The sequence below is a fragment of the Anastrepha ludens genome, chromosome 6 (genome assembly GCF_028408465.1).
Source record: "Anastrepha ludens isolate Willacy chromosome 6, idAnaLude1.1, whole genome shotgun sequence".
NCBI lineage: Eukaryota > Metazoa > Arthropoda > Insecta > Diptera > Tephritidae > Anastrepha > Anastrepha ludens.
The window spans coordinates 94,267,631-94,294,894 of NC_071502.1; the positions used below are offsets into that span (position 1 = coordinate 94,267,631).

Genomic DNA, 27,264 nt, shown 5'->3' on the forward strand with positions numbered 1-27,264 from the left:
TACACGATTGAACAGCACGTTCAAATGATAAAACTTTTTTATCAAAATGAGTGTTCATTAACGCAAACGTTGCGCGCATTGCGCCCATTTTTCGGTAGACGGGGGGTCCTTCCAATTTCTTATGGCCCATCTTGAACCATATGGACCTAGACGACATGTGGTTCCAGCAGGACGGCCCTACGTGCCACACAGCAAACGCCATTTTATTCCATTTCAACATCTACCCGCCCTTATTGAAAAACCCTTTATATGCAAAATTGATTATAATTTCTGCAAATTGCGTCATACGTCAATCATATTTGGCACTTGTGAACTATATATGTACCTGGATACATACAAACGGACAAGTAATGAAGCGCGTAAAGGTCAAAAGATAAGATAAAAAGATAAAGATTTCCATAGCTCAAAATATTTTGTTTTATTTTGTAAAAAAGTTATTCAAAAACAAAATTGAATGATTAGTTTTGCGCTACCTTGTATATTTAAAACGGCAACAATCCACGAGTTGTAGAACTAATGAACTAATTACTTTTATTACCCTTGAATTAATTTTAAAAGCCGTAAAAAAATTTAAGCTTAATGATATCTCATTGACTAGAAAAAAATACATTAAATTATAACAACAAAATAGTGTAACTTTTTTCCCAGCTCTCTATATTCGTGGCTGTGCTGAGAATACACCCCTCGATACTAGTGAAGGATTAAAATATATATGTATGTATATGCATAATTGCTTTAATTTCAGTTTATTTCCTAATTTTTTTCTCGCTTCTAAAATTTTAAAAGAGCATCCACTTTCGCTTGAAATCAAAATTTTTCTACATACAAACCAGCATCCGCTTGAAGCGTTTATATATTTATACAACATTCAAGTGAGCTATGTATAGCTATACCGAAGTACCGTAATACCTGAATTTTTATTTATTTATTTATAAAAAATGAGAAACAGCACTGGCTAGAGAGATAGAGCATACGCCCCTCTGAAGTCCAAATAGATAAAAACAAATCGCATCGAAAATGTACAAGAATCGGAAACTTTTTGAAAGGAAAGCTTACACCTGCTGTAATCTAATTAGACAGAACTGGCATATGAAGCAGAAACTTCATCAGCAGATCGGTGAAATTTAATAATAAATTCCTCACCTCCTTTGGAACTATGTCGCTTTTTATAAAAAACAGGCTACAGAATCCATTTTGGTTAGCTTAAATTTTTGCAAATGTGTTAAAATTTCTATGAGAATCGAATCTCGAAACCAATCCCGTAATACCGGGTTCTTATGAGAAATATTCCGAAATCTCGAGACTGCCAATAGTACCTAACATTAGCTTCCCGTCTTGCTTATTATTTATCATTTCACACCTACGCGTTTTTCGATTATTTTGGCATCACAACGTGTTTTCACATTGCATAGCGGTTTGCTTGTAGGTACATATGTACATACGTATGTATGTATAATTTTTTCTGTGAATTGTTTTTTTTTTGTAATTTTTAAATAGTAAAAACATCAGTTATGCATTGCAGAATAAACTCGTGATTTAGTTGGGCAGCAGAAATGGTTTAAATGCTTGCTTTTGATTGGTATCCATTATATTTACACTTTACTAAGTATTTGAATCCAATTTAGTGGTTGTTTTAACTATCAGCGTTTAAACCCAATTGAAAATATTCGAACAAAATTTAGGCTTTATTTAATTTATTTCATATTTTTTAATTATAATTCTTTATAATCTATTAATTCGTTTATTACTATTTTTATTTATTTTTTAATTATTTAATTTCTTTTCATTGAATATTTTTAATTTTTTTCTGTTTTATTTTATTTTATTTCGTTTTCTTTAATGTAGTTTAAAGTTTAGACTTAATACTTACTGTAAATTTATTAATTTTAAGTTCTTTTACTAATATTTTTATTTGTTGTTTGCTTTATTTTTTATATTTTTTCGTTTTTTTTTATTATTGTATTTTATTTAATTGTATTTAATTTCGTTTTACTTAACCTTTATATTCATTTATTGCTATTTTTTTTTTTTTTTTGTTTTTTGTTTTGGCTTATTTATGAACTAATTGGTTTAATTCTTTTTAGTTTAATTGATTTTTTCTTCATTATTTTACGTTATTTAATTTAATTTAAAGTTTAGATTCCATATTAACTGTAAATTTATTATTTCACTTCCACTAAATATTTATTCTTTCACTATTGTTTTTATTATTTTTTGTTTTGACCTATTTTTTAATTTTTTGATTTGATTCTTATTAATATAATTTTTCCTCTTTTTATTTCATTTCACTTTATTTAATTTAATTTAAAGTTTAGGCCTAAATTTATTAATTCTTTTACTTCTATTTTGATTGAATTTTTCTTTTATTTATTTTTTTTTTTGGGGTTGTGCTTTGTGTTATTTTATTTAATTATGCCTAATTTGACTTTGATTTGCCCTTTTTTATTTTATTTTATTTAATTAAATTTTATTTTCTTTTTACTTATTCTGTTATATTTAAATTAATTATATTTGACATTGTTTTGTTTAATTTAATTTCATTATATTTTATTTTACTTTATTTTTATATATTCTTTTAGTTTTTAGTTTTTATTTTGCTTTATTATGCTTAATTTATTTTTTTTTGTTATTGTTTTTATATATTATTTTATTTTATTTTTGCTTGACATTTCATTTATTTATTTTTTAATCGTTTTTATATTTTACTGCTTTAATTTTTTTCTGGTTTTATTTTACTTCGTTTAATTAAAGTTTTCGTGTTTCATTTTATTTTATTTTGTTTTTGGCTCTGTTTTGTTTATTTTATTTTATTTTAATTTTAATTTTTTTGTTGTTTTTATTATTTGGTGATATTTAAATAAATTTTTTTTATTCTATTCTATTTAATTAAATTTATTTAAATTTAAATTTTTGTTTTATCATATTTTCTAACTATAAATATTTATCTTAATTACTTTTCCACACCCCATGTCGTATACGTAACAGATAGTAGAGGCTCTGCCAATCACGCATGGTATAACACATACGCCGTGTTGTCCCATCGCAAAACATTTCCCTCTACTTACACACTCATCTGTTCCATTACTATTCATACATATTACAGGCACTCGTGCTCATGTGGTACGAACTTGCCTCCTCTCATTATGTTCTCTCTCTCTCTCTCTGTTTATCAACTGCTAACTGATAATTTCTGCATAATCAATATAATGTTTTACGCTTTTAACACATATTCTGTTTTAAGCAACGTGCGTATTTATATTCGATTGATCAATTCGGAAAATAAACGAAAAATATATGTAGCATCTCACACCCACTGTTAACTTTTCCGTTTGCCATTTGTGTGGGTGCTCGGCAACGCTCCTCTCACCGTTTGCTGCTCAAAATTTTGGGTTTTCCTAACTTTCTAGCATTTTTTTGTTGCATTTTGTTAATTTATTTGCCACTTCTGCTCTCATATATATGTACTAAATGCGCATATGTATGCTTGGTATTTTCACTTGCACTGGTATGAGTGTGGGAAAACGTATCGTTTGTGTCGACCAAGCAGCAAAGCAATTTGGTAAATTCAGTAAAAATTTAGCATTTAAAACGAACGCACGTAAAGTAATCGCTGAGTACGCTCGCGAAGTAAGACACGCTGCTCAGTCGGAACGCCGAAGCATACTAGCTAGGCAGCTAATCATTATAATAAAATAAAACAAATATATAATTTAATACTCTTAAGTTTTTTTCCAAAGCATTCAAAGCGATTGCGAGCTACTAGCGTTTTTAATTCCTTTTCGCGCGTCGTCAAGCGCTTACAATAACAACAACAGCGCTATGTATTCTATAATTTCATAGCTGACGAATTAATAAATGTCATTCTGTTTTTTTTTTTGTTGTTGCACGAGTATTATATCCAAAGCACCGCTCGCGTTGCGTCCCATCCACTTAGGCGCGCTGCAAGCAAAAGTGAAAATTCAAAGTGCAAAGTGATTTATTCGCCTACATACATGTGTACATATGTATGAATAAGTATGCATCAGCTGTAGCGGTTTTACCTCGTCGCTGTACGTGCAAATGTGTGTGACTTTGTTGTTTTAATTGAATTGTCTCAACTGATTTGCTTGGGAAAATTTATAAATATTTATGCATATATAACATTTGTGGTTGTGCTTTTTTCGCAAGAAATTTAATGAAATTACAACGAAACAAAAAATAAGTAAATGAATAATTGAACAAGCCGGAAAACCCGTATTGATTGTATGTAAACTGGTTGGCGTGTTACGAGTGGCGAGTGCAGAATTTTATCGAACGAATCGAATTCGAACATTTTGAAGCGCGTTGAGAAGAATAGATGTATTGAAATACGAAAAAACAAAAATAAGCTAAATATATGGAAAAACATAAAAAATAAAAAAAAAATTAATTTGCAACAGATAACGGTAAAATTGGATTTGCTTTTATAATAATTGTTAGAGATGCTGGTTACAACTGATATTAATAATGTGAGTATTGTGAAATTTAGATATAAGCATTCTTTTATTCAAAAATTATATTTTTGTGGTCAAAGTAATAAATTCAAGTGAATAAATTACGGTTTTTAGCATTCCAATAGTATTGAAATTAGGAATTTATACAAACAAAATTATGGATCCCTTTATATTTTTTATAATAAGTTTGAAAAAATCCCATTCCTACGGAGATTTCATTTTTTTTTTTAGTTTTTATGGTAAATTTTAAAATGATTAAAAATCTAAATTTTTGAGGCGGCTAAAAAAACCCAAGTGCTTATATTAAAATATGTGAACGTCTTTAAAAGTCTGAATAAATATCAATTCGAAGATAGAGGCGAGTTATTCCATATACATATTTTAGTATAGCACAAGAAAAAAAACTGAAAAAACTACAACTTTCTAGGCAAGATAAAAAGGTTATTGAATATCGACAATAAATGGTTTAAAGAATTTAAAAAAAAATTTTTAAAGAACGTAATAATACATTATTTTGTTATTATAGAGCTCTTAGGCCAAACATTAGAAAAGAATGTTTTGTTGTTTATATTAACTTTTTTTTTAATTTTGATGTGTTTATGATCCCTATGGAAAATAGTTAAAATAATTATTTTTTTCAAAGCATAGGATATCATTTTTGGGGTATTTTTGAAGGAAAAGAAAATGGGGAAAATGAGATTAAATCATAACGATCTGTAAACATTTTATACCAAATTTAGAGAGAAGTGCATTTTTCTCATGGGAATTAAATGGTAATTTTTAAAGCGTTGGCGGCACGGGTAAATATCAATTAAATAAAAAATAGGTTTCTCATTTTTTTGGCCATAATACAAATACAAGAAAGCGATTTTTTATTGCCATCCTAATATACAAGGTGGCGTATCGGAAGATGTCGTCATTTGGCGGAAATGGCGTTGTAGAATGGCGTCATATTAGAAGTGCGTTAAGGTTGAAATAAAGATATGTTAATTTTTTTGATATAAAATATTTTTATTTATTTAATAAACAAGATTGGGTGATTAATTTTGTGCCGTCGTATGCTTATACATCCTCTGTTAGTTATTTGGCAAAGCTTCTGCTCAAATTTGTAATGTGATTTTTGATATTGTGTTAGAAGTGTGAGAAGTTATTCTTAGTGGTTTTTGAGGCAGTAAAAACACAATGCTCTTCTACCTCCAAAGGGCGTCTCATGTAAGCATCTGTCGTGCGAGAGGTGGCATTAAGTTGTAGAGGGTCTGCGTTTGTAGGACAACGCTAAGATCAACATCTCTATAACCAATAATAATACACACTTTTCTTGAGCACTACAATAATCCTCTGCGGCCCCAATTTACAGATAAGAGAAGAACAACTATTAAGAATATTTTAAAGCAAAAAAATGTTTATATCCAAAATTTTCTTGAAAGCAGCGTTTGGTGGTTTTCGCTTTTGTAGCTAAAGTATGTTGATTGCACAGATCTGCATCCTCTTTACCTACAATTTTTTGGAAAAAGAATTGTGTAAGGTTAACAGGATTTGCTTTAAGTTCAATAAATTCTGATCTATCAAAGAAAAATTTTGTATTTTATTGAGCCTTTATTAAGTTGGTTACTCAAGGGGACAGATACCTGTAAAATTTGGAAAAAAAAAATTCCTTTTTTTCATAAAATGTTAATATAATCCTTTAAGAATGTGTCAAAAAAATTTACATTTACATTATAGATCGTCAACCGTGACGACTCTATTCTTTGCGTTCGAGCGCTGGGAGGGGTATAGTTGCGTTGCCGTCTTTAGACGCGTTTCTCTCAAAACTATATTTTTCGCATTGGCGTACACGATAACTCGAAGTTATTGACCGATCTCCCTGAAATTTTGCACACTTCTTTTTTATGATATTATTTTCTATGTGAATTTACAAGTTTTCGAAAATTTTTCGAAAACATAATTTTTTCGAAGCAAAAATAGTAGGAAAATTCGCCCCAAAATTCATTTTTTTAAGCATTTTATTCCGCGAATTTTTTTTCCATTTATTGTTAATTCATATAGGAATTATGACATTAATAAACAAACAAGTTTTTGGTGTTTTGTATTGAGGTCGCTGACGCCGATGCTACAATGCCCGCCGATTGGGAAGCCATTCGCCATTTTAAATGATTAAAATAAAAAACAAAATTTTATATTATTTTAATGTATGTATAAATAAACTGTATGCCAATTTTGAAAAAAATATATTGACTTCTTCGTTTTAAATAATTTTAATGAAAATCAGGGAAAATATGGCCGTTAACAGGTATCTGTCCCCTCAAGCTACGTCTATGAATGATTAATTCGCTAAATATTTCGAGAAGAGCAAGAAATTTAGTGCAGTTACACAAAAAGTGCTCAGTACTTAAGTTGTTTTATCGAAAATATACAAATATGTAGATAAAAATTATGTTCCGATTAGGAATTTTTTTTATTTTTTCTTGTGTCTATGAATGATTATTTCACTTTTTTTATAAATAATATATATTTTTTTATTTTCAATCAATAGAAAAATGCGCATATTTATCCTTTTTAATTTTTTTTTATTTTTTGAATATATTTTTTATTTTTAATATTTTTTTAATAATATTTTTAATATATTTTTTTATTTTTGTATTTTTTTAAATATATTAAAAAAAAATTTTTCTATATATTTTATTTTTATTTTTTTAATTTTTTATTTATTTTTTATTTATTTTTATTTTGTTTTTATAATTTAAATCCATTTAATTTAAAGCTCAAATGTATATTTCTCTAATTAGTTATCTCTCATTCCCCTCGTGGGTTTATTTATCACCTGCCTTGCATTCTAATTCTCCTATTGTTCCTTTCGTTTTCAACTTTTTATGTCATAAATATTTTTAAATATTCCTGTCATTTGTTTATAAAAGATTTTCTTTGCTTTATTCAATTCTGTTGGTTGTTTTTTATTGTTTTTGAAGTTCCCTTCACCGCATTGGTTGTATGTCATCCGGCCATCCACTTTACGCGAAATAATCCCCCGCGTTCTCAAACATATTTTTGCAATAAATACACGCAAACACACACGCACACATATATACACACGCAAATCTACATTCACACGTCAATGAATATTTATGTACTATATTTTTGACTCGATTCCGCCAACGCATTTTTTCTAAGTAGCAGTTTATTTTCTATTATTTCGAGAGCTATTTTGGCTCCCAGCATCACGTCTATCTCGTACGGTAACGCTAATTCTGGAAGTGAAATAAGTTTTACTGTTTTGCGTTTGATGTATGTGTGATTGTTTCTGAGCGTACTAAGTTTTCTGTTTCCCACAAATGGCCGTCGGTAGGTTTTGTATTTATTTAAAATTTGTTTTTTTTTGTAGCTTTTTCTTTTTCCACTGATTTCTGTAACTCTGTTTTTTAATTTCCCATTTGTTAGCAAATTAAAAATCGATACCTGACACATACTTACGGCATTTTTTAATTGAATTAAATGCGGAAACTAGTCTATTTATAGGGGCTAAGAAATGTCAACAATGTGCCCATAACGTGTTAACTAATGTAATGACTGTAACCGACATTGATATTTCATAAGACTTCCAGGTACCATTTTCACGCCTCGTGATTTAGGTGAAGTAAACAATTCTGAATATTTTCCACTAAGACATCTGGACTTCCTCAGACGTGTCATTGAATCCATGGTAGTACGATTTTCATAGACTCTACGACTCTATGTTAAAGGTATCACTGAGTTCGACTGGCTATGTCCTAAATTCGAAATTTGTTACAGTAGCATCACTGAGTTCATGCGTAGCGCAATTTCGTTTGATTTTTCAAAATAAAATTTGTTTGTTTTATTTATTTCACAATAAAATTCAGAAAGAATTTAATTTTAAAAAATATGGCAAATTAATAAAATGTGAGTATTAAATTATTATTATAATTTTTTTAATTTTCTTTTATAATATATTGTTTTTCAGTTAAGGTAAAAAAATATTAACAGCACGTCGGCAATACAAGAATATCCAGAAATTGGGCAGTGTTATAGCAAATGCCAATAAGGGCAGGTGGATAAATTTTGGTAAAATGTTTCGGAGCAGGTTGATAGCTGATTTTTTCATTAGAAAATTTTTAGCAAATCTGTGATTTCGAATTTATAAAACTATACGTTTTAGCAACCAAGAATTTTCCTTACAGAAGGTCATCCATTTCGAAAGGATTAAAACATCTCTCGAAATTTTCCACTGCATTTGAACTATTCTTAAATGTTACCGCCTTTCTTCGTTCAGAAATATTATTACCGCACTCCTAGTAGAATTTTTATTCGAAAGAATTAATTTTGTTTCCTTCATGTCAGCTGGTTCGGAACATGATAATTTGGCAGCACTTTTTTCGAGTTCACATGGAATCAGTGATAGCAAAATTTTCGCTATCAAAGCAGAGAATTGTATTCATTACTTTTCTATGACGGACACAACGATAAGGCTGCCTTTTGGATCATTCAAAGCTGTTACTAAGCTTAAAAAAAAACGCTATAACATCTGTATTGAAGTCGAGATGAAACTCTGTGATCTGTAGAGTCGAAAGCCGAGCATACCTTCATAAGACATTTTCCTTCCTAAGACTACGGGGAATGTTTAAACTATACATTTCCTTCAAATCAATAAAAATACGGAGTACGACGGTCGTTTGAAAAGTCCGTGCAATGTCCGAAAGATGACACTATTGACGCGTATCGAGGTTATATATACAGGGTGGGCCATATAGCGTTTGCTTTTTGAACCACCTATTTTTTGAGAATGGTGACACAAATGACATGTCAAGTGTGTTCATAATTTATTTAAAGGTTTGACATTTACGAAATGGGACGCTATACGCTTGAACAAAATTGGGAAATATTGGAAACCTATTTCCAAAGTGGTGAGTCTTCTTCTTCTTTTCTGCTTTTCACATCGGTGGCAACGTCAATAAGTAAAATTGTCGGATTTGGGGCTCAGAAAATCCACACGTTACTGTAGAGAAGCAAATGCATCCACAACGAGTCACTGTTTGGTGCGGTTTTTGGTCTGGCGCCATTATCGGGCCATTTTTTTCGAAAATGAGCGAGGAGCCGCGGTTACAGTAAATGGCGAGCGTTACCGTGACATGCTCAACGAGTTGTTTCCAAAAATTGAAGAGGATGACATGGACGACATTTGGTTTCAACAGGACGGTGCAACTTGTCACACTGCCAAAGTTACACTCGAACTTTTGGCTACTGTTTTTGAAAACCAAATAATCAGCCGAAATTCCGATACTCGTATCAATTGGCCGCCTCGGAGCTTTAAAACACGAAATCGAAGTTGCCATTCATGAAATTGGAGCCCAAACAATCTTAAAAATTGGGGAAAGATCGAATGGCCCACTGTAAAGCTAGTCGTGGCAGTCATTTGAACGATATTTTTTTCCATTCATAAATGACATAGTTCAATCTTCAAAATAAAAAAAAAGTTTGAAAAAATATTGATTATTTTTTTTTTATAGCCGATTCAAAAAGCATATTTTACATGGCCCACCCTATAGTTGATAGCATCTTTTGGAAGAACACACAACAAGTTTCAGTCAGATCGGTATATTTCTTGTGTTTGGCACTAGCGCAAAATTAATGGTAATAGCTTTCCAACTCGTTTCACGTCCCATCCTAGTCTCCAGACTTTCAGTTTCACTTTTGAAATCGACCAGATTTAGAAACCCGGACTTGAGGAATGGACGTTCAAATACTCTTAACTTTGTGAATTTTGTTCCTATCGACTTTTTATACAATATTCTTAAGATAAATATGCATTCCTTAAAGAATTCGAAAAAAAAAAATGCAAAAAAAAACTTAAGTACCTTATCACCACCTCACTATGGGCCAGGAGACCCTTATAAGTGGCCAAAATTCATAATTCCCAAAACACCAACAATTTATAACTTTTAATACCGCTATGTACAGGTTTTGGGGTCGTCTCTGATTACAAATATGAAGTCAGATTTCAACAATTCAAAATGGCGGATCCAATATGGCGGACATGAAATTTAAAAAATTGGATTTTTTTCACCAAATTTGGTATTTAGGGGTTTTGATGGTCTCTGATTACGAATATGAAGTCAGATTTCCACAATTCTAAACGGCGGATCCAATATGGCGGACATGAAATTTAAAAAATTGGATTTTTTTCACCAAATTTGGTATTTAGGGGTTTTGATGGTCTCTGATTACGAATATGAAGTCAGATTTCAACAATTCAAAATGGCGGATCCAATATGGCGGACATAAATTTTTTAAAATTAATTATTTTTTACCAAACTTAGTATTTAGGGGTTTTTGGGGGCGCTGATTACGAATCTGCTGCCAGATTTTAGAAATTAAAAATGACGAATCCCTTATGCGGACCTTTTTTTAAATTTTATCTGATTAATTTGAAACTTGTTACTCGGGCTTTTTTGTATCGCTGTTGACAAATCTGCAATTAGATTTAAACAATTGAAAATGGTGGATCCAATATGTCAGATAAAGAGACACGCCTGCAGTTAGCCTACATAATAAGTTGTAGTTTCCGGAATCTACCACGAGGAGGTTACAGTGCGACTTCAGACTCCTTCGGTTTTTTTATAAATTTTTTTTAAGTTTTTAAATATTATTTTATTGGTTTTTATTTTTTTTTATAAATTTTTTTAAAAATAGGTAAATACTATTGTAATTGCTTGCTCTACGAGGTCAAATATCGTCATTTACATCAGATTGTGAGTCTTCTTCCTCGGAAAATTCTATGTCGTCTAAATATAAGATTTTTTCTGTAAAATCAATTTCCTCAATTTCATATTCGTCTAGTTCTTCACTTACCTGTACGTAATTGGTACTTCCTGATTGATTAGAATCTACTTCAACCTCTTTCAATAAAAGTTGCACTTCTTTAGGAAGAGATAATTGAACTTTTTGTTGAAGGCGTTCTTTTAAACGTAAACTCGATAAAAGAGGATCAGAGGTGTACATAGCTCTACAAAACAAGTCTTCCAAATTTGCCATCCTACTATGCTTTCTACTATGCTGGAGTCTAAATTTTTTGTAGTCCTTATTTCTCGCTTCAGATGCTTCTTCTCCGAGCATACCTACCGGTAAGATGCTGTTTTTTATTATTTCTCCGCTATGAATAAGAATTTTGTGAACCGTTTGAGACATAGGGTACCACGAATACAGTGCATACAGTTTTGCCGTAGAGGTGCAAAATTCTTCAAATCGACTTGAATCGAGAGGAAGATGACAAGAGAGGCTAATTAAAATTACCTTAAAACGTTGAAGCAATTCGTGATTAAGACCAAGGCAATCAGACAAAAGTTTACTATCTTTAAATGCCCTGCGAGCTGTGTTTCCATCATCGCTGGTACCACTTCCTCCAGGCTTTGGTTTATCCACTCTGAGTCCCATTTTTTCCCACAGAATTGATTGCACCTCTTGTTTTCTTAATGCTACCTGTTCTTTATTCTTAGCGCCTCTGGCATCCCATCTTTTGATAACCAATTTATAAGAAACATGTAAGCAAAATTCGAAAATTCTTATCCAGGCATGCAAAGGGCTGATTCCATGTAACAGTGACTCCTCATGAGGCATAAATTTCACACTCTTTATATTAGATAGATCGTTAAATTGTTTCGGAACAGCATGACAGATAGCACAAGTTTTCATTGATGGCGTGTTGGTGATCGTATTTAATACCTTACCGTCAATTAAAGTCATTAATAATGTATATTGTACTTTAAGACGACAGCCTTCAATCAAAATTTCAAAGGCTTGTAATTTCAGAATTTGTTCTTCGATGGCCTTCTTTTGGGCAAGAATTACTTCTGTTGATTCCTTTGCGTATCGAATTTGAATAGGGCGACAAAATCTTGGAGATTGAGATGTAACATTATTCCACAAAATTACATCCACTTCACTTGATAACCTTAAGGGTATAAGTGTAGTAACGAACAGATTTTCATCTGTAGGAGTCTGTTTCTCATTGACACAATCATAACCTTGTTTGTAAGGCGAATGCCCACTACTCCCATCAAATCCCCAAGAACACATCAGAACAGTTTTGAGGTCAGTAATTTTATTTTTTTGAATAAGACAGTGTAAAACTTCTCTTTGTAGTTCCTCGCTTTTTGAAAGTTCGTTAAGTACCAATCGCAAATTGTGTGACTCTTAATACTTGGTTAACTTTTTACACCCTATTGGCAAATGATTGATATACAGTCAACTCGCGCATAGATCAGTAAAACTTCATTTTTTTTAAAAAGAAAATGAAAAACCGCAGCAAACCGCACCTTTAGCTTGTTACACATGAACTACTGAAGACGTTAATGTAAAGAAATTGTTTATAGCTTCTGGAGTTTTGCGCAAGGCTCAATCGGCGTATTAACAAGTAGTAAAAAAAACAAAATTTTTCACAATTAATCTCAATATTTCTAACATCAGATTTATTTTTAGATTTATAATACAAGCTTAAATATTTCATTAAAACTTATAACATTTTCAAAATAACTACTTTCACTTATCTATATTAATATATGATACTATATTGCATTTTGAAAAATCTTTCAATAACTTTTGGCCAAATTTTTTGGTCGCCTGGCCCACAGTGCACCTCAAACATGTTTGTTGTTTTGAAATTCCAAAAATTTTCTAGCATATTTTTGATCATGACTTGTTTGTTTGAATTTTTACTTTATTGTTATTAGTTTCTCAAACCATCATGCCCTGAGCTTTTTATTAACCAATTTTTTTATTCATCTTCCAGGTGCGTGTTTGTGGCAAATGATGGCCAAAAATGGCGGCTAAACCACCAAAGCCGCCAGCTACTTTTCTGAAGCAAAATATTCACAACAACAGCGACAACCAAGTCAATAACAACAACGATCCCAACAGTTCGTCTGCTTTTGCAGCACCAACAACACCCACAACGCCTACCTCCACAGCGACCAATCCACCACCCGTCGCTGAGACATTCAGCAAGCTGGGTATACGGCGCTACAACAGCCGAGACAATTTATTGAACAACATCAATAACGATAATTATAACACTGATAACGGCACTGACGCCGCAGGCAATGCCATCGAGGGCGGAGCTGCCGCGCGTCCCACTTGCAATTGCACGAACATAAGTATTATGCATCTCTTTCATGAGATGAAGCAGGAGTTTCCCACCATACCCGATCCGATTGTAGCGCAGTGTGTGAATGAGAATTGCCATCAGCGTGAGAATTGCATACAGATGTTGAGGAATGAGTTGGCGTTGAATCCGATCCCAGTGCAAACGTATCCAGCAAAGGTGTTGCAGCAACATAACATCAACCAGCCACACAATAATCACCAACAGCAAAAGCAACTGCTACAACAACGACAAAATAGTCCACCAAAGCTGTCGCCAGCGCAGACGCCGGCACATCCCCAGCCACCGCAGCGTCATAAAAACGCAACGCCGCCGAAACCCGCTACGCCGTTGCGGCCGATACGCCCCGCGCCCGTACAACCGCCGTCGGGTACATTACAACGCAAGCGAACTGACGCGAACAATAGTGTCGTCACACCGCTAACGAATTGTGATAGTGTTGAATTAGTGCAAAACAATAATAGCAATAATACTGGCGATTTGTTGAAAGATGTTAATATTGTTCAGTCGCCGTGCAATATCCACAGTAACAACAACGACGCCAACAATAGTGCCGGTGAATTCGCAAGTCAAACGTGTGATATGCCGTCGACCGCGACCGCCCCCGCAAACACGACCACTGAGTGCTCGCGCTCAAGTGAATTCATAGCAGCGCTTAATAAACTAGCCGCAACGCCACCTCCGCCCGCGCTATTGGCAGTCACGCGTCCACGCGCACGACCTAATACGCTAAACTTACAAGCATCTCAACAGCAATTTCAGCGCCAGCAGTTGAATAAACAACTGCAGCAGCATTTACAGCACCGCAGTCAGCTTCAGCAACAGCAGCAACAGTCAACGGCTGGCGCGCCAGAAGATCTGCCGCAGCAGAAGCCAATACGCAAAGCGCCGCTGCCACCAATCGCGCCGAAGCCCGTATTTCACAATCAACATAACAACAATAACAACAACAACAGTTGTGGAAATTCACCACAATCACAAAGCGGCGGCAGCTACTCGGCTGAATCGAATTTGACGAGTCCGATAAGTTCGTGCGGAGAGAGCGAAATAAGTGCAAATGTCGGTTTGGCATCTCAAGCTTTTGCGTTTGATAGACACAACAACAACAACAACCATATTACTCCTACCTCTGCGACTCCAACTTATCAACAACAACCGTCATCGCCACACAAATCACCGCTCCGTCATCGCTCAGTTATCACAGTACAACCGGAGCCGCCATACGCGCGTGATTTTCTACCTCCCTCGAAAATAGGCACAAGCGCTGTAGCAACTTCTGCCACCGGTGGTAGTGGGGGCAGTACGCCCACAAGCCAGAAGAGTTTCACATCAGTCAATTTGACATTACGTCAGCCCACTGCCGCCGTTCCACAATCGACAATCGATATATCCGCCGGTCCGGCGTTGAGCGGCAACGGTAGTGGTCTCACCTATTCCAGCACATCGTATGACGCGCGTCGAGGTTATCAGCAAAATTTCCATATAACGGTCACTGACGAAGGTGGTGTCTTCAATGCGAGTCGCATACGACCGCGTAATAATAGTTATTACGCCGGCGTTGAAGACCACGACAGTCCTAGGGGACCAGCGGGCGGTGTAAGGCAAGCGGTGTCTGCGACGCAACAGCGACAACCGCCCACAACAGTAGTATCGCCAACAACACACACAACGCATATGTTGGCCGATAATATTACGCCGTCAACAATTCAAACAACGTCACCGACAAGCGAAGAAATGTGCCTGCCATTGGAAAATAGTGGTGAGTTAAGGATTAAAATGTGGGAAACAGTGGGGAAAGGTGGTTCAGTAGGGGTTTGTGGGGAAAGACAGAAAGTAGTGTAATCACTAGAAATCGTCGATTGACGCTTTCGAAGCAAATTGGTGCCAGAAAGTCTCAGTGTATAGTCGATTTGCGCAGGCTTGGGTCAGTTCAGAAACAGTTTTTGTTGTTTGCTGTGAATGAGTCACACGAAGATCTCAAAAAACACATCTCCTGAAATCCATTAACATATCTTCGTTATATTTAGTGCTCGGCATAGTAACTCCACACTGGGAATGAGCTTTCCATACAACTATTTTTGACGAGGAGAAAGTGGAAAGCGTAAAACATAATTTCTGCCGCTTTACTGGTCTGGCCATTTCGCAAGGCCGTTAAGTATTGGGAATCAGTGCTTATACTTACAGGAAAAGTCGTATGTAATGGGCCAGCCGGTATATGTACGTGCGTTGAGGTGCACTTTGTAGTTATCTGGTTTGAAAAGTCGACGTTATTGTAAATTCATAGGGCTGTTCTGCATATTGAATGCGAAACTATATTACTTCTTTCTGAATTCGATCAACTTTTGTGGCCTAAAAGTATTGCCCCTGTTGACTTTACTCGGAATTTATCGATTTTACTCGAACTTGGGAAATTCCAGCACAAAAAAGAAGAAACTTTATTGTTTCACTGTTCCAAAATAAAAAGAATGCAGAACGAGCATCTTGACTGCTTTTCAGTATTCGCCTAACGAAAACAGAGATTTGTCGAAATAAGTTTTGGATTCTTTTGCTAATTTATCTGTGATACCTGGTAGTTTTATGCTAAGAGTTTGGCGTTTTTACTTTTACCTTAGACTTCATTGCTGCTTTTTAATGCAAATCGTTTGAAGTTGGCCCATGATTTTCTGGATTTACTGTTTTGCTGCACAACTCGCGGTTTTTTTATTTGTTTATTACTGAATTGAGAAGGCTCTTCCTCTTTACCCAAGTAACTCCTCCTTTTGGTAGTAAAAATAGTCACTCGTTACTCCTATACTCTTTTAAGCCTTTCGTAATCTAACCCTACTCAAGTAACGCCGCTTCACCAGCCTTCACACTTCTGCCGAAGCTCTTTTCTTTGAAATTTTTTTTTCGATATGTAAAGTTTGGAGGGTTTTACAATATGGACATAAGAGTTTTGTATTTAAATGCAAATGATATTTTTATATTTTTGGTTCAAATTTTTAGTGGTACAACTAACTTTTTTCTTTCATTTGCACGCATTTTTTTTTTATATGCACGATGTAGAGGGTCTATCAATATGGACATATTTTGTATTTAAAAACAAGCAATATTTGTATATTTTTGCTTCAAAATTTGAGTGGCAAAGTGTGGCATTTGTATGCAAAGTGTAGAGGGTTTTCCAATATGGACATAACAGTTTTGTGTGTAAACATAAACATAAGTTATTACATTTTTTATGAACTGGCAGCATCAAAACGTAATTCAAGGTCTACATTTTTATCATCGCAAATTTCACCAACGCAAAACATTTGCAAATTATTATTACACGGCTGTCACTCCAGCAGTATTCTCCATATATTTATGGTAAATATATATTTATGCAACAACACCGCAGCAATGAATCTCTAAGACCACTTTGTGGCTTATCTTGCTCATAAATATACTATTTTTTGGCCTAGGCACTTTCTGGATATAAGATGTGAACCCTTTTGATCATTTAAAATCCTGCGAAATTTCCTCGGCTTTGCAAAAGCTATGTTTATTATTTTTTCTTGTTTTGTTTTTTTATAAACATAATTTTTTATTATTTCTATCTTACAGTCGGCTGCTTTAAAAAGCCCTGTTCTTATTAAGACACCCTATACATGTTTTTTTGTTTTAATACACATCACTTTTTATTCTTTCTATCTAAAAAACCCTTGTAAAGAAACCCTATACCCGTTTTTTTGTTTAGAATACATAATTTTTCTTTCATCCACAGTCTGCTGCATTAAGAAAATCTGCCCCTTTTAAGAAACCCTATATTTTTTTTTAATTATACGAGATTTTTTATTCTTTCCGTCTTACATTCTGGTGCATTAAGAAAATCTGTCACCATTAAGAAAATGTGTCCCTACTAATAATAAACCCTATACTTACTTTTTTAATTATACGTAATTTTTTATTCTTTGCGTCTTAAAATATGGTGCATTAAGAAAGTCTGTCCCTATTAAGAAACCCTATACTTGTTTTTTTTTTAATTATACGTAATTTGTTATTCCTTCCGTCCCACAATCTGGTGCATTAAGAAACTCTGTCCCTATTAAGAAACCCTATACTTGTTTTTTTTTAATTATACGTAATTTTTTATTCCTTCCGTCCCACAATCTGGTGCATTAAGAAACTCTGTCCCTATTAATATAAGAAACCCTATACTTGTTTTTTTTAATTATACGTAATTTTTTATTCCTTCCGTCCCACAATCTGGTGCATTAAGAAACTCTGTCCCTATTAAGAAACCCTATACTTGGTTTTTAATATGTAAAATTTTTTATTCTTTCTATCTTACAGCCTGGGGCATTAAGAAACCCTGTCCCTATTAAGAAACCCTGCCCCTATTAAGAAACGTATTTTCAAGTGCGTGTATAGGTAATATTTTTTTTTTCGTTATTTCACATGAATTATTTACGACGTAGTAACGATTGTTATCAAACTGATAAGCGCAACAGTTGGTTTCTGTATTCACCATAAACTTTTTTTCGCTTCCAGGCATACATATTTGGCTGCCTTCTCGCTTTCCCCCTTCCTCATTATTCACTTCATAGCTAAAAATAGCCTACCCACAGCGAAATCACCTGCAACTTTTATGCTTCAGTGTACATACATACATACATATGTAATTGTAAAGTTGGTGTATTGTCTAACGCTTAGCATTTAGGAACAAGCTTTTCCTCCATTTCCGGGTGTGCACCTGGATGTACTCATGGAATTGAAGGGCAAATGATTTTTTTATAAATAGCTGAATCTTTTTCGATGCCAGAAATGCATTCGGTGATTTGCTTTGAGCTGCCCCTTTTTTGTTATTTTAGGTCTAGAGTAAAAGAGTTGAACCGTCGATCTTCTGCTGGCAATGGCAGCTCTACCTTCAAGGCAACTAATATAGAAAAATAATCCAAATAGCCACCGCGAAGACTATCAATCACTAGCAGTGTATTCGAAATATTCATAAGAATTTTGCTTATCTTTTGATTGATTAGAAGTCGTAACTGAATAGGTTTAATGCGTGTACAATGAAATTACTTATACATACATAAGTATGTACATATGTATATGGCTGTTTGCCTATACTGCATTTTGCTTGCATTTATTTGTTTATTTTTTATTTATTACTCTAATCAGTCTGCCTTTGGCATTGCTGTCGACGTCATTTCTGTTTAAATAAAATTGATCGCGAAATACCCACAATAATTATTTAGTTAATTTTTTCCTTTCATATGTACATATGTATATACATACTTGCACATATATTGATTGTTATTTGGACTTGTCGTCTACTTTTGTTTTGCATTCAACGTTCTAATCTAATTTGCGTGCTATTTGTGTGTTGAGTTTGAGCTGTGCATATATGTATGTACATTTGTATGTATGCATGCTCATATATAATATATGAGTATGTGTGTACACTGGGAAAATTGAAAGTGTTGCTCGAAGCGATAATTGCAGGGTTTGATATATACATATATATACCAAAATTAGAAAAATTGCACAAACTTATCACAATTCCATGGTTTTTAATTGGAATTTCTAGGAAAATTGTTGGTATACAATTTTAGATATTTTTTTTTATTTTAGTGTAATAAAGTGCATGTTTGTAATTGATTTTTAAACGATTTTTAATTTTTTTTATTGCTTTATATAAGAAAATACTTTGGTTAGAGGACGAGAAAGAAATCAAATTTTGAACAACCCGCAGGCTCATCACAGAATATGGTACGATACACAAAAAAACAAAAACCAAAATGAAAATATCTTGGCAAAAATAAGGGAAGGTTATTGAAATATTAAATTTTATGGAAATTTTATTAAAATATATAATTATATGTAATTTTTTTACATTACTTCATCTAAAAAGCAGATAAAAAAACAACACATCATCAAATACATATCAGAATATTGCATAATTTTTTTTGTAAAGATGCTTCAAAATATTATTTTGGAGAAAAAGAAATGCATTATTTTCTCGGTAGATGGCTGTGATCGGTATCTCGTAAAGTATCATTGAATCAATTTAAAGTTTCTGCTCGTTGTGAAGGGGACATCACATGGCGGCCACAAGCTCAATTCTCCTGTACGGCAGCGAAGTATAGGGAATTGTGCTAAACTGCAAAGCGAAGCGCAAAGCACTGGAGGCTGTGCAACGAACAGCGGCACTCAGAGTTGCCTCAGCCTACCGCATCACAGGCGCAGCAATTTTCGTGATCAGCGGGCAGATACCCATCGACCGCATGGTCCGGGAATGAATGGATGCGTGGGACTCTGAGAAGAAACACGTCATCACTAGCTTCTCAGAACGGAGATGCCAAACCATGCTGCGGTGGCAAAGCCGATGGGACACTGAACCGAGTGGCAGATGGACGGCGAAACTTATTCCATTAATTGACAAATGGGTCCAAAGGAACTTCGGAGAAGTGAACTACTTCTTAACTCAGTCCCTCTCGGGCCACGGATACTTCCGGAGATACCTATACCACATGGGCAAGGTAACCGATTCCAAGTGCATATACTACGAAGCGCTGAGCGATGACGCTGAACACGCGTTTTTTAGTTGTGACAGATGGCTCGCGGAAAGAAATGCTCTGAGAGAGCAGATTGGCGACATCGCGCCGAGCAACATAATCAGCAAAATGCTCGAACGCGAGAAGAGCTGGAACGCGGAAAGAAATACATCGAGAACGTACTATGGAAAAAAAGATCGATCTCGACACAGTGCAACAAAGCGAAGCCGCACAGATGGAGACACAAGAAGCCTATAGCATGAAAGCTGGCTACAAATATGGTGGATCCAGACGTGGGTGAATAGAATTGGTCCTTTATGGATGCCATTCTGGGCCCTCCAGAATTAATATAAAAAACAGTTCCGGGAAGGGTGCCTCTCCAGAAGGAGAGGAGGGAACGTTTTAGTGACCACACCACACGGCGCAGTAGACGACGGTCGCTGTAAGTGCGAAGGCATTTTGAACCCTACCTCACCCACCAAAAAAACAGTGGCGACATTTCACGCAAAACCACCAAAGTTTACAAAAACAGAATTGGTTAGGCAGCATAGCAATAACAGATATCTTTTAGTGCTGTTGCTGTAGTGCTGTCAGTTTTTCACACGCTGGTGAAGTATTCTGTGTCTTGCGAAAGCAGAAAATATAATTTTACAGAAAAGAAAGCGCCTACCGGGAAAATACATATTTAGAAAAGTTGCTTTTTTGTACCTCAGTTTGCGAGTATGATTTTTTCGCTTAATACAATTTTGTTTTTACATAACTTTTTTACTAAATTAAAAAAAAAATGATTTTAAGTGATGGAAATCTTTATTTTAACCTATACACTTGCCATTGTTGTTTGCATACTGCAGCTGCCTCGTTCACATCTGTCAAATATAATTTGACGTACGACGCCATTTATGCATATTATAAATCTTGTGCATTTTTCATTTGTAAAATTCAAACAAAACATGACAAGCGAATATTTGTTTAATAATAAAAATTAAAATAAAAAGAAATTGATTTTTATAATTTAAAGTTTTTACTCGATACTTGAATATATATGAAACTTTTTACCGATATTTATTCAGTACTCAAGTACGGAATCATTTCATTGACTAAATAAAAAATGTATTCCGCTGCACGGACAATTGTTTGAGCCACTGTATGCGCTTCTAAAACTACTTATAATATTTTTAAAGTTATTAAATTAAAAATTTGAACTTTTGGGGTTAATGAAATTCGCTAGAAGTGTAGGTTTCCTCGAATTTGTTTATTTAATCACTTGCGGTTCATTAATTGCTGGCTTAGGCCATACAGTTACATATTGCATTTTGCGTTTAGGTACTTATGCACGTTGAATTATTAGTAGACTGTTAAGTGTGGTACGATTAAATATTTCATTTTTCTTTGTTTTTATTTAATCTTTTTTACTTTTCCCACATTCAATCATTTTTATTGTTTTTAAATTATTCTTTTTTATTTGCATTCTTTGTTTTTTTTTTTTTTTTGCTTTTTTTGTCACGATTACCGCTTATGCTCAACTTTCATATTTTTTATTATTGAGGCCGTCAACGATTTGCAACCCACTACTTGCTCTGCTTGCCTATATTCTATGAAGACGAATACATACACATTTATACAGCTATGTGTGCATGTTTGTCATGGCTTTGTATTTTCTAGCAGTACTTTTTTTGTGTTCATATTTTATCTAGGCGTTCAAGTTCAGGGCGATTTTCGGAATTTTTTTGATGTATTTATTTTTTTCTTTCTATTTTTTTGTTATTTGCTTTAATGAATTTTATTTTTCATTAAAAATGTTTATAATTCCATGTTTATGGCTTTTATAATTTTAGATTTAAGCTATTTTAATTTTATGAGTATTTTTAATTTTTGAAATATGCAGATATACCTTTGCATATACAGATTTATTAATAAATAAATATATAGGGTTTTCTAAAAGCAACGTATCGATGTTGACAGGCTGTGACGGCCATGTTGTTTTGCCAGCGTTTTATTATTCTGTCACTGACGTCAAATTACCATGGCATAATAAAAGTTTATTTTGAACGATTTACGAACTTGAGGATATGGTTTTATCGACCGGAGATAACGTGAATTGGCGTACAAGATCGTGTGATTTGGCCCCGTTAGACCTTTACTGCTGTAATTTTCTGAAGCCGCAGTCGATTTTGAAAAACATGGATTTATTTATTGTATAAGCAAAATTATTGCCAAAAATTCATGGGTTTCCCGAAAAAAAAAATTCGCTGGGCCCGAAAATTAATACATTTTTAGCAATATCTCAAAAACTAAATGACAGAGAAAAAAATATGTGGATTTTCAAATTTTTACACTTCGAATTATTCGACTTATTTCATACACGAATTGGATGGTCTGGCACTCGGGTTTTTGTGGCTGCAGATTTAGTCCAGTCAAAAGAGACAAAAAAAATAGCCAACTAAGTAATTTTAGGAGTGTGCGAGTTTATGGTTTTATTATGTAAAACCCATCACTGTGAACTTAAATTTGAGTTTTCGGGGTCGGGGGTTGTGTCCCGCGGCCGCCATCTTGGAAATAAGGGTGCAACTGGTTTTTGCGATTATCTCGTGAATTTCGAAAGTTACGAAAATTTTGTAAAATACTTTTTTGTAGATAATAATGTTATCTACAACTTTCATTCAAAACTTTTTATTGTAAAATTAATAATAAAAAAGTTATAAACAAAATTACGCGAAAAATTAAGGGATGAATTGTTTTAAAGCGTAATAACTTTTTTTTTATTGATTTTATGGAAAATATACATCAGAGCTTTTTTATAGAGCATTCTTTTGTGAACATTTTTATCTATAAGTTTTTTCCGCTATCTTTATTTAGTCGTATGATTTTGAGCTGCTAAGCGGAGCAACCAATACATTAGCGAAGCGCGTACATGATTACACAGGCCGACAAAATTTAACCAACATTCAGACCCAGAAACCAGACTATATATTTCCGAAGGTTTATGATGCGCTAAATCCAAATCTGGCCTCAGAATTGCTCTATCAGCTCTGGTTTTCGAGATATCCTAACCTAAAAGTGCAAAAAACACCATTTTTGCCCATATTTGAGGTTATGCAGCCTTGCAGATGTTTTCTTTCACCAAAATTAAAGGATGGCATCTTTAAACACAATCCTTCTTTTTTCAAATGGCGTTTTGTTTGCTCAAATATCATTTTTTTTCGCAGAGATATCGCATTTTGAAATTTTCATGTTTCCTACACCTGAAAATCGATTAAGATAACATAGACATGATATATTCGATTACTAATTTTCTTGAATTGAGTCTTATTTTTCTTAAAATTTTGTCTCACACCATAAGTGTGCTGACTCACCACACCTCTACACTATCTAACCTTTGGGTACCGAGTCACACACAGCCCTAACCCCTAGAAACCACCCCTATCATACCGCGAGCAGGCTAACCCACTTAACCGCAAGCAGGCTTACCCACAAACTCCATATATTTCAGGCCCTCAAACCCAAGAAAATTAGTAATCGACTATATCATGTCTATGTTATCTTAATCGATTTTCAGGTGTAGGAAAATTTCGAAACATGAAAATTTCAAAATGCGATATCTCTGCGAAAAAAAATGATATTTGAGCAAACAAAAATGATATTTGAGGGCTTGTATTTAAAGATGTCATCCTTTAATTTTGGTGAAAGAAAACATCTGCAAGGCTGCATAACCTCAAATATGGGCAAAAATGGTGTTTTTTGCACTTTTAGGTTAGGATATCTCGAAAACCAGAGCTGATAGAGCAATTCTGAGGCCAGATTTGGATTCAGCGCATCATAAACCTTCGGAAATATATAGTATGGTTTCTGGGTCCGAATGTTGGTTAAATTTTGTCGGCCTGTGTAATCATGTATAGACAAAAATGTTCACAAAAGAATGCTCTATAAAAAAGCTCTGATGTATATTTTCTATAAAATCAATAAAAAAAAGTTATTACGCTTTAAAACAATTCATCCCTTAATTTTTCGCGTAATTTTGTTTATAACTTTTTTATTATTAATTTTACAATAAAAAGTTTTGAATGAAAGTTGTAGATAACATTATTATCTACAAAAAAGTATTTTCCAAATTTTCGTAACTTTCGAAATTCACGAGATAATCGCAAAAACCAGTTGCACCCTTATTTCCAAGATGGCGGCCGCGGGACACAACCCCCGACCCCGAAAACTCAAACTTAAGTTCACAGTGATGGGCTTTACATAATAAAACCATAAACTCGCATACTCCGCATTACTAAGTTAAATCTTCTTTTGACTGGACTAATTAGTGTAACGCAGCATGGCATTCGAATGCTTCATTCTATGTCCCTGCTGCCTGCTAAAATATTGTCATATGCAAATTTTTATTACATACAAGGTGAAGTCCAAAATAAACAAGACTGAGCTAAAATAGGAACGACAGGAGCTTTGTTCTGATAACTTCGAGTTTATTTATTCAAAATAGTCCCCTCTGGCCCCTATACATCGTTTTGGGCGATCTAAAAGTTTTTCGAAAGAATGTTTCAGGTCATTGAGAGGAATGTTCTTCAGGATGTTGGTACAAGCCTTTTGAATAGTCTCTACGGACGCACGACGTTTTCCTTTCATGGCCAAATGCAACTTTTCGAATAGGTAGAAGTCACAAGGAGCCATATCAGACGAAAACGGTGCACCATCACTCACTGGTTAAAATCCTATTTCCAGTCAAAAAATTAGTCTCAAGAGTGGATCGATGAGATGGTGCATTATCATGCAATAAGCGCCAACTTCCTCCTTCGGGGTATTCAGGGCGAATGCAGAAACGCTTCAAAACGCCAAGACAGAAAATTGCATTGACGGTTTGGTCCATTGGCACGAACACCTTGTGGACAATTTCCTTGGTATCGTCAAAACAAATGAGCATCGACTTGATTTTTTGACTTCTCCAAACGCGATTTTTTGGGTGGTGGATCATTTGGGGCCTTCTTTTCGCCATTTTGACGCTTAGTTTTAGGTTCATGTTGAAAACACCACGCTTCATCACCAGTTACAATGTTGTAAATGAAGTTCTCGTCTTTTCTCGCCTCTTTAATGATGTCTTTCGAATGTTGAATTCTGAGCAAGTTTAAGTCCTCAGTTAATTTGTGCGGAATGAAACGTGCACAGACCTTTCGTAAGCCCAAATGATCAGATAAAATACGATAAATCGATATTTTGGAGTTATTTAACTCCGATTCCATGAATTTCAACGATGATTTCAGTTCATTTTTGATAAAATTACGAACAATTTGGATGCAGTTTTCGGTGATTACTGATTTTGGGCGGGCAGTATGTTCATTGTCATTTATGTCCTCACAACCATTTCTGAAACCACTCATGAACTCTGGTATGAGATAGACAATCATCGCCATACATTTTTTTCATAAATTCAAATGTTTCGGTAAACGTTTTACCGATTTTAAAACAAAATTTAATATTAGGTCTTTGTTCGAAACTCATTTTTGTACCGATGACACAAACATATCGACACTTTAGACGCAATAACTTCGCTTCTACTGAACCGAATGTCACCAAGCTTTCATTGGAAGTCAGCTCGGGATGTAACTTCCAACGCACTAACTCATTGAAAAGATGGCGCCACCAAAAACATTTTTATAACGCCACTCTTGAGTGTTTTGGACTTCACCTTGTATATTTTTCTTCGAAACAATACTGAGGTTCAAGTAATCGACTGCAAAAAAAGCTATTGAGTAAAAAATATCTGTATTGAATAGCTGAAATATCGATTTGGTAACGTATCGCATAGAATTTCGTGTCTCTACGCATCGGCATAAAGCAGTAAATAAATTATGACATGAAAATGCACTTAATTCATTTATTTATGAATAAATATTTTTACCACCCATAAGATAAGTAGTAGGTGTATGTATGTATGTATCAGTAGTAACCATTATCACGCTTAATGCTGCTTGCCGGCCACTGCAAACACTGTATGTATGTATGCAATACTATATGAAGGTATGTAGTATGCACTTACCTTTAGTTTTTCTTTAAATCTACCCGACCTCCGCAGAAATCTGAACCCGAGTACAGTACAGTACATTGGACTTAACGTTGTCTAAGTACTGTACTTGCTAGTTGTCCCGACAAAAAAAATGTACTTACATATGTATTTTTATTATTAATCAGCAAATATTATTTTTTTATCTAAATATTTATTTTTTATTATGAAAAAATCTTAGTTTGACTATATCCAGACTATATCCAGTTATGCGGTTTAGGAACCTTATTAGATTAAGGTAACTTTATGGTTTTCACTCAAGATGGTAAGGCCATTCCTACTTTGTTCCACCATCATAGTGGTTGTTGTAGCTGAATCCAGTGCAGTGCAGTGCAGCTTGGCTATCCGAAAGAATAGCGATATTGCCCTTAAAAGAGAAATCTCTGATTTGTAGCCTAAAAGCTTCCCCAAATGCCAGTACTTCCGCCTGGAAGACACTGCTGGTATTAGGGAGGCGCACACATTTTTTAATTCCAAGTCTATGAGAATATATACCAGCCGTATTCCATTTTTCTGCTATCTGTATAGACTGTAGTATCGAAGTTGTTTAGTGAGAATCCCCTATTCCATTCCTCCTTGGATGGAAAGAGAGTGGCAAATTTCCTTTTAAAAAGTTACCGTTGGGATGGTGTAATTAATCCTCTCCGAGGTTAACTGAATTTGTCGCAATAATAGACTTGCGTGACCATAAGTTTTTTCTTTCCAGCGACCCGCTTCATTTAACCTAAAAGCACTCATGGTTGCCGTCTTCTTTGTATGTATAGTAGGTCTATTGGAATAACGTGTGTCAGTACATTGAGAGAATCCCTAGGGCATGCTCTGATTGCACCGACCGTTATTGCACAGGCTGATCTTTGTATTCTGCCGAGGAATTTGGTATTGCACTCTCTTCCTAGAGCTTTCCACCAAACTACCGAACCATACGATAAAATTGGTCGTATAATCGCCTTATACAACCATACTTCGGTGGAAGACCCCATCTTCTTCCAAGCATACGTTTACAGGCATATAATGCAATTTCTGCTTTCCTTACCCGTTCTTCGACGTTTA

General features: G+C 34.2%; 1 protein-coding gene across 3 annotated transcripts in view; it reads left to right on the plus strand.

Annotated features, from left to right (window-relative positions):
- LOC128867384 (dual specificity protein kinase splA) overlaps positions 1-27,264 on the plus strand; it is a 77,437-nt gene that overhangs the window by 25,550 nt on the left and 24,623 nt on the right. For 2 of the 3 annotated variants that reach the window (XM_054108549.1, XM_054108547.1), the window contains exon 2: positions 13,270-15,400. In XM_054108549.1, the coding sequence (XP_053964524.1) occupies positions 13,300-15,400 (2,101 nt within the window). In that variant the 5' untranslated portion in view covers positions 13,270-13,299. Of the gene's footprint in view, positions 1-4,167; positions 4,488-13,269; positions 15,401-27,264 lie in introns of all 3 variants that reach the window. The other variant, XM_054108548.1, reaches the window with a different exon arrangement.